Source organism: Sinohyriopsis cumingii, chromosome 13 (assembly GCF_028554795.1).
Source record: "Sinohyriopsis cumingii isolate HCF-2022 chromosome 13, ASM2855479v2, whole genome shotgun sequence".
Taxonomy (NCBI): Eukaryota; Metazoa; Mollusca; class Bivalvia; order Unionida; family Unionidae; genus Sinohyriopsis; species Sinohyriopsis cumingii.
The window spans coordinates 25569483-25583245 of NC_142973.1; the positions used below are offsets into that span (position 1 = coordinate 25569483).

Here is a 13763-nt window from a genome sequence, read left to right on the forward strand (position 1 = left end):
TTTATTTTGCAGATCATCTGCATACGAGCTCTCTGACATTATTTACTTATGAGGGGCTTAGACTGGTACAATGGCATTGTTAAAAAAAAAACAGCCATTTTTTTATCTTTTAACTCAGTTGGGAATTAAACTGGTGCGATGGCATTGTTTTAGAAAACATACAGCCTTTCTGATCTTTTTACTAAAGGGGGGATTAGACTGGTACAATGGTAATGTTTCCAAAAACATACAGCCTTTATGATCTTTTAACTTACAAGGGGATTAACTGGTGCAATGGCATTGTTTTAGAAAACATACAGCCTTTTTGATTTTCTTACTAAAGAGAGGATTAGACTGGTGCAATTGCATTGTTTTAGAAAAAAAGTAAAGTAGCTCCCCTAAAATTACAAATTCCGTGTCTAACATTTATGCAATGCAAAATGGAAATTTGTTAGAAGAAACAGGATTGCTGACAGACAAGTTTGTGAGAATGAGAGAACTGTAAATTTTGTTTTTGAAAATATCCTGATAACTTAATGGCTGAGTTCAGTAACTGAGTGGTCTGTTTCCATTTTTTAAAAAAATTACTTATCCAAATTACAAGTATTGTTTGGTTTGGTGTTTCACAGCACAGTAACACATTTAGGTTATTAAGTGCCAAGGCAATTGGAGTAAAGTGCCTTGACCAAGGACACACCATGGTTGCTGACCCAGTCTGTCATGCTAACTACTGAGCCAACATGGCTCTCTAAATTACAAGCGACTTTTGAAAGGCACTTCAAACACTCCAAAACTGCTTGTGAAATATTATTAATTAATAAATGTGAATTAAATGGAATGTTTTTGTTGTGGTTTAAGGTTCAATGCCATTTTTCAGCAAATGATAGGCTATACATTAGCAACCAGTATAACTATGAGAGGAAGAATTCGTGAAACCCTTGTTAAGAACCACTTACCTACATCAGCTTTTCTCACATACCCACAAAGGCCAAGCCCGAGATTTGAACCCATATAGAAAGAGGTGAGATTGCAGTGATCATTAAAGATGAATTCTTTAGACCACTCAGCCACTCAGGGACCCAAACAATAACATATAATTTTTATATATTTTATTGCCCTCTTGTTCTCAAACTTGTTCCTGAGCATGCATTTCAAATAAATCTGTGGTTCAATCAGTTAGAATCAACAGTATTGGTTTTGATGTTATGATTAACATTTTTTACCTTGATACATTACCTATCGGACTAATATTAGCTTACAGCATTTGGGGCTTGATCTGATTAGTGTTTAAAAATCACATTACCTCAAAACTGTGCAAAGTCTTGAATGAACATAGCAATACGATTTCTAAAGTAACAACACCATTCCTAACCTAAACAATACGATTCCTAACATAACGATTCTTAAGATAACAACACGATTCCTAATGTAACAAAATACGATTCCTAAAATAAACAATACAATGTATTTTGGCACCAACAGGAGAGATGGCCACTGGCAACTGTGCCACAAGAATATAGACATGGATGTAACTGTCCATCATTGCATTCTAGTACATTACCATACAACATGTACAATAAACACGTCAAAGAAGTGGCATATGTCACAATGAAAACATAACACATATTATGCAATGCTAACAACTGGAATGTCCATTACTAAAAGAGAGCTTGAAATATGGTTGTGATGTTTCTGTCATTAATGATTATAATTGGATGATGGAACCCAACAGTAGGTCCCCAGTAGCTGATCAATATGAAGAGAGAATCCAAAAAAAAGATTTGAAAAAAATTAGTAACCTTAAATGATATTTTCTCAGATAAGCTCAATAATTACAATGTGATTTGTACTTTAAACAAAAGGTCTCATTTCAATGAACTCTCTGATCTTAAGGAGCATGGGACCATGCTTCCATCCATTATGCCATTATGTGGCTGTTGAGAAGTTTTCAAAAGCCACTCTACCATTAAACATGCACACAGAAAAACTTGTTCCTTAATTTAAAATATCTTGCAATGATGAAGTAATCAAGTTTAAATTGAAATAAGTCGAGATCAACTGCAAACTGCACAGACCCAGATCTGGGTCTGTATACTTTGTTAGAAGTAATCAGAAGAAAAACAACAACAGACCCTGATCTGAAGGCACATTATGCTATGGCAGATCAGGATCTTTGCTTTCTGAAGTTTACCTCAACTTATAAGAAAGTATATATGGTAATTAATTTTGTGGATTGGTGAAGGGAGCAATCATTTTCAAAGAAGGACCATTGTTTTGTTTGGTCCTGAAATCTATAAAATCACAAAATCTATGCAAATCGGTATTCCATGAAAATTGATACACCTTTCCCACATTACGACAAGATTCTAGATAGACGTGGACATCATGACCACCATTAAACAAGTGTATTTTAATCGATCAATTAAACATGTGCCAACATGGGTTGAAAAACAACAAGAAACTTAAAATTATAGGTTGATTTCCTTTTTAAAACATTACCTTACAAATTTTGATCATTCCTGTTGTACCAGATTTCAGTGCATCTGCAATTCTCATTATATTGCATTCTGATATAAAATGTGGTTCTCACTATAACACAGTTCTGTATATAATACAGTTGGAAGTTACAAATCCCAACTACTGTCATAATAACAAAGAGCTGTATAAGATGAAAATTTATAAATGATGAATGATAACAAAGGAGTTTTACTAAATAAATAGAATTTATAGGCATCCACTGAAAAAAGTTTATTGTTTTAACTGCTAAGTGCTGACACCATCGGAAAATCTTGAGCAATAACAAGATTTTCAAGAGGGCCATCATGTTGGTCATAATGGAAGTATTATTGGCACCATTTTCATTTAGAATAACAAGACACCATAAGAAGTCTTTTAGTGAAAATCCTATATCGATATGACCATCAATTCATCAGAGGTAGTTATAACAATATTTTCAAGATGACCAAATGTAAGATCAACCCCATTTTCATTTATGACCAACAAAATATCATAAGAAGTCTTCTGGTAAAACCTCATGTTAGTATGACCATTCATTTAGGAGATGTAGTGATAACAAGAAATTGTAACTGGCTGCCATAGCAACCATATGGGATATTTGATGAGCAAAATTTTAATTCTGGATCAAATAAACATCATAAAAAGTCTTTAAATGAAATGAATGATATGACCAGGAGGAACAGTGATAATAAAATTTTCAAGCTGGTCACTGTGGCAGTCACTTTTCATGTCTGAGAGTTACCAATTTCATTTATAACACCAAACAGACCATGGGATGAATGTGTATGTATGGCAATACTCCAAGTAGTTTAGCGATAACAAACGTGATCTAATGACTGGATGGATGATGGACAATGGACAACAGGATATCAAACAAGCGGAAGCAATGTGATGCAAACCTTTTGTATGGGTGGTAGTCTCCTGGCTTCTCTGTTTACAGCTTCCAGTGTCTCAACATGCATTGCTACCACACCTGTGGAAGAAAAGGAATTCAGTAAGTAACAGCACCATCAATGGGTGTGTGAGAGTGAATGTGTACAAGTTTATGAATATGTGTGTGTATTGTGTGTATGCATTGTCTGCATCCCAATTTGTTAAAATAAGTGAAATTGTGTTCATGGCCTCACCTGAATCATACAATGCTTACTAGTTCTCAACACCAACTGAGGTTAAAGGAGTGGTTTCTATTTCACCTCCAAAAATAAGGCTGGACATGATGAGATTATTGTAAACGAGTTGTCCCAGTAACAATGTGTCTTATCAGGATCTGGACAATAATGTAGCTCCTCTCTTTCCCTGAATCTTTACCTTTTTTGAAAATGCTTTAATTTTGAAGCTGTTGCTGCTGTCATGGTCGTAAAAAGCAATACAGATTTAGTTGCATACTGCTGTGAAACTAAATGATCATGTACAAAATGAAGGCAAGAAGAGAATCGGGTCATTTTAAACCTGTTTATTTCTAACACTTATATTAATAACGCAAACTTCTATATGAATGTTGCAGAATATACCCAAAACATTCTTCACTGCAAATTACTATACTTTTGATTTTCAATTAAAGCGCTAAAGACATGTCTCTGCAACAGTAAAATAGTTGATTGTGAACATAAGATAATTATCAGGAATTTCTTGTGATTACCTACTATATGAACCTAACCTGTGAATCTGTAATTCCAAAATTAACTGGAAAATTCTCATGCCAGCAAACAACGAAAAACTCATGATAAGAAATGTCAAGCATCTCGCATTACTACAATGCTGACCTTTGCTACTACCTGATACTCTGACCATGACCTTTGCTACTACTGATTCTCTGACCCTGACCTTTGCTACTACCCGATACTCTGACCCTGACCTTTGTTCCTTACCTGGAATCATCTGATGGAGAGCCTTGATATGTTCCTCTGTCACATGACTCTCCTCACAAACCTTGTCCACGAACTTAGTTACAAAGCGTATCACAGTGGTAGCTATGTCTGACTCTTCTGCTGTTTCATCAAAACCACTCTCACCTCCAAGGCTATCACTCTCTGCCAGGCTGAAAGAGAAACCTTTTAAAATATGGTGTTCCCTCAGTATAAAACCCTTGAATTTAGCACTGCCTTTCCTATAAAGAGAATATGATCACATATCTCATTAAACCCTTCCAACCAAAAACCTTGACCAAACTTCCAGGAATACAAACCCCTTCAAACAAAAACCTCAGCCAAACTTCCAGAAATTCAAACCCTACCAACCAAAAACCTTGGCCAAACTTCCAAAACTTCAAACCTTTAAAACCAAAAGCTGTGGCCAAATTTCCAGGAATTCAAATGCCTTCAAACAAAAACCTTAGCCAAACTTCCAGGAATTCAAACCCTTCCATCCGAAAACCTTGGCCGAACTTCCAGGAATTAAAACCCTTTCAACCAAAAACCTTGGACGAACTTCCAGGAATTCAAACATTTCCAAGCAAAAACATTGGCCAAACATCCAGGAATTCAAACCCTTTCAACCAAAAACCTTGACCAAACTTCCAGGAATTAAAACCCTTTCAACCAAAAACCTTGGCCAAACTTCCAGGAATTCAAACCATTCCAACCAAAAACCATGACCAAACTTCCAGGAATTCAAACCATTCCAACCAAAAACTTCGGCCAAACTTCCAGGAATTCAAATCCTACCAACCAAAAAACATGGCCAAACTTCCAGGAATTCAAACCCTACCAACCAAAAACCTTGGCCAAACTTCTAGGAATTCAAACCTTTAAAACCAAAAACCGTGGCCAAATATCCAGGAATTCAAATGCCTTCAAACAAAAACCTTGGCCAAACTTCCATGAAATTCAAACCTTTAAAACCAAAAACCATGGCCAAACTTCCCGGGATTCTAACCCTTTCAACCAAAAACCTTGGCCAAACTTCCAGGAATTCAAATCCCTTCAAACAAAAGTAAATACATAACATTAAACAAAAAATAAGGGTTGTTGTTGTTGTTGTTGTTGTTGTAGGGTTTAACGCCATTTTTCAGCACACGATAAGCTATACATGGCGGCCAGTATTAATGGTGGAGGAAGAACCTGGTAAATCCCCGGAAAGAACCACCGACCCTTGAGAAGCTACTGGCAAGCTTTCTTACATACCCACATTGGCCGAATCCGAGACTCGAACCCATGCAGACAGAGATGAGATGGCAGTGATCCGTAACGGAGAGCACTTTAGACCACTCGGCCACTCGGGGCCCCCAAAAATAAGGGTAAAGATGTTACAAACCATAAAAAAGTCACACAAATTAAAGGCAAACAAGAGTACCATGAATGACACATTAGACACCCACCCCATATTTAATAGTCATAATGTAGACTCTAGTAGGGCTTGGTGAATGGCACAGTAGACACCCACCCGATATTTAATACAGTAGTCCCCCTCTTATAAGGCCACCCCTAATGCAACAGGGAAGTGGCCTTATAATGCGGGTGGCCTTTTTAGAGGGGGATGACAAATGCGAATAGTAAATACATATGAAGAAAGTCACAAGTACATTTAATTTTAAATATTTAATATTTTAATTAAAAAATCACATGCATGATGTGAAATAAATGTAAAACAAACTGTCATCATTTTCAAAAGAATGATATGAATAACCACTGATATAGTTTTAAAACTGTCTTTATAATTATGTTACAGATCACATCATCTGTCACTTTGTTGGTAACAGTCTAAAAAACAAACCAGTCTCGTCACATTAAAAATATCCTTGCTGTCATATCCCCTGCATATATTGTTTAGTCTTTTGTTCCAATCTTCGACAACTTCATTATTAACATCAGCTGATTCTCCACTAAGGACAGAAGACCTAATATTGAGTCGCACTTGAAATCTTTGCAACCATCTGTTACTTGCGGTAAAGTCGTCATATCCCATTTCAACTGACAAAACTGTTGCCTTTTCTTGTCATTCAAATCAGGATTCAAATGTCTCCTGGCTCAAACAATCTTCCTTTCTCCGTCCATTTCACCTTCCCACTTCTGCAGAATTGTTTCATTATCTTTCATGATATTGTTTATCTGAGTCTTCCCGACATTAGTTTTCTGCAAGGATCCTCAACGATCCCCACCCCTGTCAGTTGAATTACTTTCACTTTCTCTTCTAAACTGAGAATTTTTCTTTTCCTCGATGACATGTTGATCTTTTTGCAGTAAGTTATTCATGTTGCCAACTACAATACTGATAAAACAATTTTGTATGCATCTAAACAAATTGCCATGTTTTTAAAGGAGTGATATTGTCACGTAATTCGCTAGTCGCAGTCTGGTACCCTATTGTTTTTATACATTTCTTTACACTAAGTGAGAGAAGCCAAAACGGCTTCGATATGTACCATTAACATCACACAGATTTGACCTCGCGGCCATTAGGATTCGTAATTTTGACAATTATTGTCAGTAGTAATAGCCACTGATTATCAAAGTGAACAAGCTCAACATCTTACTAAGGGAAGCCATAAAGGCTATCAAACCATTTTCCTGCTGACTTGGGTATTGTACATCGATGCTGCCACTTCTCAGCCGTTACTACTGTTCAATAATTGTAATCTTAACAATTATCAGTGACTAAATCGGACATCTTATGATAACACAGCAGTAAGGCTAATTGGATTACATGTACGTACCCTTTTGTATGGATTAAAATTTGAGTCTTTCTCAGTTTTTATAGAATAAATTTGGCTTCTCGTGAGGCATAAATGATTAAATATTAACCTTAGTGGTAAATGTACTTTACTCAGTACTTCTTTCAGTAACGAAAACCTGACATCGGGGAAACAGAAACCGGATTACTTAACACACGTTATGAATAAAATACTGGTTCTGGATACATACTCAAATAAAATGCGGCCGCTTGTGAGGGGTAAATTTTATATTATTACACTAATATGCTGGTCGCTGGTCGCGTTAGCCGGGTGACCTTTTGCGAGGGGTACTTTTGAACACAAACTCGTCGGTGCCAACGGATTCTGGCCATAAGGAGTGGGTGGCCGCTGGTCAGGGGGGCCATTCAAGAGGGGGACTACTGTAGTCATAATGTAGACACTAGTAGGGCTTGGTGAATGACACATTAGACACCCAACCCATATTTAATAGTCCTATATGTAGGCTCTAGTAGGACATAATGAATGGCACATTAGACACTCACCACATATTTAATAGTCATAATGTAGACACTAGTAGGGCTTCGTGAATGACACATTAGACACCCACCCCATATTTAATAGTCCTATATGTAGGCTCTAGTAGGGCATAATTAATGGCACATTAGACACCCACCCCATATTTAATAGTCCTATATGTATTCACTACATTATTATCATACCATCCCATTTATTTGTACCCTCCAACTAATTTTAAAAACAAAAGGCATCAAGGATATTAAAAAATGAACAAAACTTAGCTATTTCATTCAATGATTTATAAGTTCTAACCTGATTGTTGCCAGGATATCCCAAAAACTGTCAACCGGTTGGCATTTTGTTTCAAATGGGAGTTTCTTTAGCAAACACGGTCACCATATCTACTTGGGCCACTCTACTTTGGAAGCAACAAATGTGATGTAGTTCACTCTCTTTGAAAATCTCAATAATTCCATAAATTTTGGATTTACATCTCTCTGAGCACATGTAAAGGGATCGCGTTGGGCTTTACCAATATCACAAACTGCAATTTGTTTTAATTTTTGGCAATAAAATATTTGATCTGGTGATGTTTTTTGGTGACAATATTTTTGGGTGTTGGAGAAGTTCAAAGGCACCATGACAGGAAGCTGCAAACTTGGATATAAAATTGCACTGGAATCTGTTGTTACATAAACAAATCCTTTGGTCATATTGACAAACCACCCTAACAGTGTTGTAGGTCTGACCTTATTACTATATGCTGTAATATAACCAAAATATTTGTGCTACCTGATTAGCTACAATCGACCACCTCTGAAGGCAGGAATGGGAATGACTACAATTGACAAGACGATGGCAATATGTTTCTTTTTGAAAAATGTACCCAAAAAATAGTTTTGCTGAAACTTCAAAGAAAACTGATTAATTCTGAATCACCGACTATTCTGTATATATACTAAGCAAATGAAAGAAAGAAAAAAAATTATATCTCCGTGTTCTACAATTATTTGATGTTGCCACAGTAATAACAAATGGGTATTCATTTGGTCCTTCAAAGTGGGCCTTTAGCGGCACCTTCAATAACACATGCACCTTCATCAAAGAAGCCGAAGGCCTTTGATCAAGGGAAGTCATCAAGAAACTTAAATAAAAGCACAGTTTCATTTTTCATAGTGATTGGAACATATTTATTGTGCTATAGTTTTCTGTTTGCAACGAAAAAGTTCATGCTGAGATCGCTACCAATGGCAGTGTAAAACCCAAATTATTGTTCCAATCTTTCGAAACAATAAATATCTGGTTGTCGGATTAAATGAAGGTGGAACATATCGCAAGAATGTTTGCTAAATCTTTCTTGTTCTCGTTTTCATTTCCCTATGAATAGCCTCATCCCCCTTGGTAGCCTCAGCATCATGGAAGTTGTCTTGAGCTGTCCAAAATCAAGGCCAAATTAAGCTCATGTACATGTAGCATATAAACAACTATACAGCCACATGCAACTATGATAACTACGATAATGAATATCAGTGTGAATTGTTTCGTGAAATGTGGTTGCTGACAATGGGATATAGATCAAACGAGGACAACCATTTTTGTATACATACAGGTTAGTTGTATTTTCTAACAGGATTTGACTGATAAATGAATTTTCTAACATATGATCTAAGACTCAAATTTGTGGATTTTTTGTATATAAATGTACATTATTTAACACATTGTGGAGTGTACTACACAAATATAAGTTGTCAGTATTCAAGTGCATTTCCATTTGTTTTTTGTTTTGTTTGTTTTCTCTGTGTAAATCCTAGTCACTAATGACAGGTCCCCGAAAAAATTTCACTTGTATGTGAAATTTCAATTATTTTCAGTAACCCCGCCCCCAACATCTACTCATGTCAACAATATTACCCTGGTCCTTAGGGTGTTGAGATAAACGGATAGTACTGTACTATAAAAATGGTGACAGCTCTTGAAAATTGGCAACAAAATATTGACGTTGGCATGTTTTTGACAACAACTTTTTTAAAGCTAGCGCCAACCCTGCATGTATAATGTGTTGAAAGTACCCTCAAAAACCAACCCCGAACATACTTTATGTTGCACATTGATTAAAGTATACACAAATATTTTATTAACTTTCTGTTACATTCCAGTTAATTTTCTTACCTCAGTTCAAAATGTTTGTGTTGGCCTTAGTGAAATTTAGAGCCAATTCTTTATAATGCATGGCACGGGAGCCATCAAGTGACCTAGCTCCAGAAATCAGGCCATCTTATACTGAACAATGTCACAAGTGCAATGTGTAATAACAGTGAATAAAAACACAAACATACAGTGCAATGAACAATATGAAAACATATTAGTTTGCATTAATTAACCAAGAAGTAAATTAAGTGACAAGAAAAAGCCTGAATAAAATTAAAACAATTTTTCTGGGGATTCAAAACCATACAGTGTTGTCAACCCATCATAATGTTTATCAGGGATCCTGGCATTAAAATTTTCAGAATCTGGCAGCCAGCTGAGAATGTATAACATGTTTGTTAAAAGGTACAAACATCTACACAATCATATTGCATCTTATAAGCCTATGAATGCCTGTAAACAGTAAAGTTCAGTGATAATAAACAATGGATGTATTCCTCTACTTACAGAAACAAGAATTATCTCAACATTTTTGGCAAAAAAAACCTCAAATAAAACAATAAACATTAGTTCTCGTCTTGAATAATGTGCAACTCTCTTTTCCTCATCTCTGCCACTATGTTACAAATATTTACAGTCTAAGTGATTGGTTTCTCATACTGAGAAACAACATTCTGTATACCAGTCTATTACTGTGTCAAGCACAGATTTTTCTCCTAGCTGTATACACACAGAAAATTATAATTCATAAGATTCTATCACATACAATTTTGAGTTTGCAAAATGTTGCCTATTTAGAAATCAGGATTTTCACTAAAAATTTCTGAAAATGCCACCATGCTTGTAATAGCTGGCATGTCAGACCATATCTACATTATAACATAGCTTATAAAGTTCTGGATTTTCTTTGTTCAAATTCAAGGTTGTAAGAACCATATGAAAGATTGGTGGTTGTATACTGAAGGGATTTATGGCAACTGATCACTGTACAACTTTTTGACATTGCAAAAAATAACAAATTACTGACAAAAATATTTCAAAGTTACCTAGCTGTGATGTTGCTGTTACTTTTGCTCTCATCATCATATCCCATATTTGTGTTCTTGGCACTCTTGTTACAGTCCAAAGGTACACGGAGGTACACAATCCTGTTTGCATAGTGAATAGCTTGGCTGTACACTGTTGATTCTTCATTACTCATCATCTCCTTCTGCTGTTCCTCACTTAGGGTATTCCATATCCTTAACTAGACAAAAATAATAATACACCATGAGTCTCTAGTTATAGCAAAAATAAACCAAGAGTCTATAATTTAAAAAAATAAACCATGAGTCTGTAATTTTAAAAAAAAAAACCACGAGTCTATAATTTAAAAAAAGAAACCTAGAGCCTATAATTTAAAAAATAAAGCATGAGCATGTAATTTTTTAAAAATGCAGTATGAGTCTATATTTAAAAAAAATATGGCATGAGTCTATAATTTAAAAAAAATACAGAATGAGTCTATAATTTAAAAAAATAAAGCATGAGTATGTCATTTAACAAAATAAACCACGAGTCTATAATTTAAAAAAAATAACGCACGAGTCTGTAATTTAAAAAAATTAAACCACATGAGTCTATAATTAAAAAAAAACCGAGTCTATAATTTTAAAAAATAAAGCATGAGTCTGTAATTTACAAAAAAAACACGAGTCTATAATTTACAAAAATAAACCATGAGTCTGTAATTTAAAAAAAATAAACCTAGAGTCTATAATTTAAAAAAATAAACGTAGAGTCTATAATTTAAAAAAATAAAGCATGAGCATGTAATTAAAAAAAAATACAGCATGAGTCTATAATTTAAAAAAATATGGCATAGTCTATAATTTAAAAAAATACAGAATGAGTCTATAATTTAAAAAAAATACAGCACAAGTCTATAATTTTTTTAAAAAACACGAGTTTATAATTTAAAAAAATAAAGCATGAGTCTGTAATTTAACAAAATAAACCACAAGTTGATAATTCAAAAAAATAAAGCATGAGTCTTTAATTTAAAAAAAATAAATCACATGAGTATAATAAAAAAAAACATGAGTCTATAATTTAAAAAAATAAAGCATGAGTCTGTAATTTACACAAAAAAACAAGTCTATAATTTAAAAAAATTAACCACGAGTCTATGATTAAATAGAAATAAACCACAAGTCTATAATTAAATAAAAATAAACCATGTCAATGATTAAATAAAAACAAACCATAAGTCTATAATTAAAGAAAAATAAACCTTGAGTGTCTAGGTAAAGAATAAAAAGACATGAGTCTATATTTAAATGAAAATAAACCATGAGTCAAAGTTTCAACAAAAATAAACCATCAGTCTATGATTCACTAAAAATAAGCCATCAATCTATAAGCAAAGACAAATACACCATGGGTCTCTAGTTAGAGAAAAATAAATAATCAGGCCACACTTTAAGAAGTAATGAAACCGAGCATGGTTTGCAAACACAGCCGCCTCTCTAATCCTGATAGCGACCAATGGCTTTTGGATACAAAACTGATTGGCAATATTCTACATTCATATGCTGACCTATACACTGATGACACCACTGAAGCAGGCAAAATGATATATCAAAAAAGTCCTTCAAAAGTTTACAATTCTATGACACTATGTCTATTATGTCAGACCATTTGAGGAACATTACCTGTACTTATGACACTGTGATCAATGTCAGACCTTTACCACAACATTACCGGTACTGATGATAAAATGGTCAATAAAATATGACAAATTTATGATTACAACAACAAAAATAGTCATGACTTATGCACAATATCACGTAGTAGAGACATGAAAACTGAGCCAAACAATAAATGAAGACCCTCACCAATTCTGAAGGTGTCTCCCTTTATCCAAATACTGGAGCTAATAAATTTGAAAAATTTGTTTTTGTGTTTTCCCTTTACTTTTCAAATTTTCTAAAACTGTAAAGTATATAATGATATGGAAGGTTCATACTGTTGGAAGAGGATTCCTGTTTCACAGTTAGATTTATATTCCAGTGGAAGAAGTAATCTGTATTTTTTTATAATGAGGTAGTTTGTATTCTTTCCGATTCAAAATAACACTGTTTTATATATGTCCATACATTTCAAGAAGCAAACAAGAGTGCCTTGAATTGACTGATGCTATACTGGACAAAAAGAACTTGGAGGAATTCATAATAAGACCATTTCATCCTTTTAACAGCCAAGCATTGAAACCATCTCTGATATTTTTCAATGATAACATGATTTTTAAATTAGCTGCTGTGGTGGACATATTTGATGTCAATGGACCATTTATTTTGGACCATAGATGCCACAAGAAGTCTTCTAGTGAAACCCTAGGTGATATGACAATCCATTCAGAAGTACTGATGATAAAAAGATTTTCAAGATGGTCACTGTGATAGTCATCTTTAAGAGTGAGCTGCACCACTTTCATGCAGGATCAACTAGACATCATGTGTACCCCCATGTTGATGTGATCACGCATTTAGGTGTAGTCATAACAAGAAAGTTAAGATGGCCATATTAGTTGTGCAAGCTGCACTGTTTTCATTTATGATTAACTAGAAATCATAAGAAGTCTTTTGGTGAAAATTCTATGTCAATATCACAATCCATTCAGGAGAAGAAGCAATAAGATTTTTAAAATGGCCACTGTGGCAGCCATATTGGATGTCAGATCACCAACATTTTTATTCAGAACCAACCAGACATCATAAAAAGCCTTTCAGTGAAAACACAATGTTGATATGATCAGAATTAATACGATTTTCAAGATGGCTGCTGTGGTGGCCGAATTGAAAGCACAAGCAGAAGCATTTTCATTTAGGATCAATTAAACCTTTGGATAAATGTGTGTGTAAAGTTTCGTGCAAGTCTTTAAGTTGTTTAGGAGTATTTATAACAAACTTGTGCTAGCAGAGGGACAATGGAC

At 34.6% G+C, this 13763-nt stretch overlaps 1 protein-coding gene across 3 annotated transcripts in view; it reads right to left on the reverse strand.

The window, feature by feature from the left end:
* Nucleotides 1–13763, reverse strand: part of LOC149785082 (myotubularin-related protein 13-like) — a 277095-nt gene that overhangs the window by 106075 nt on the left and 157257 nt on the right. For all 3 annotated transcript variants that reach the window (XM_089978822.1, XM_089978820.1, XM_089978821.1), the window contains exons 19-21: nucleotides 10837–11036; nucleotides 4365–4534; nucleotides 3396–3469 (exon numbers count right to left, since the gene is read on the reverse strand). In XM_089978822.1, the coding sequence (XP_089834948.1) occupies nucleotides 3396–3469; nucleotides 4365–4534; nucleotides 10837–11036 (444 nt within the window). The remainder of the gene's footprint in view (nucleotides 1–3395; nucleotides 3470–4364; nucleotides 4535–10836; nucleotides 11037–13763) is intronic.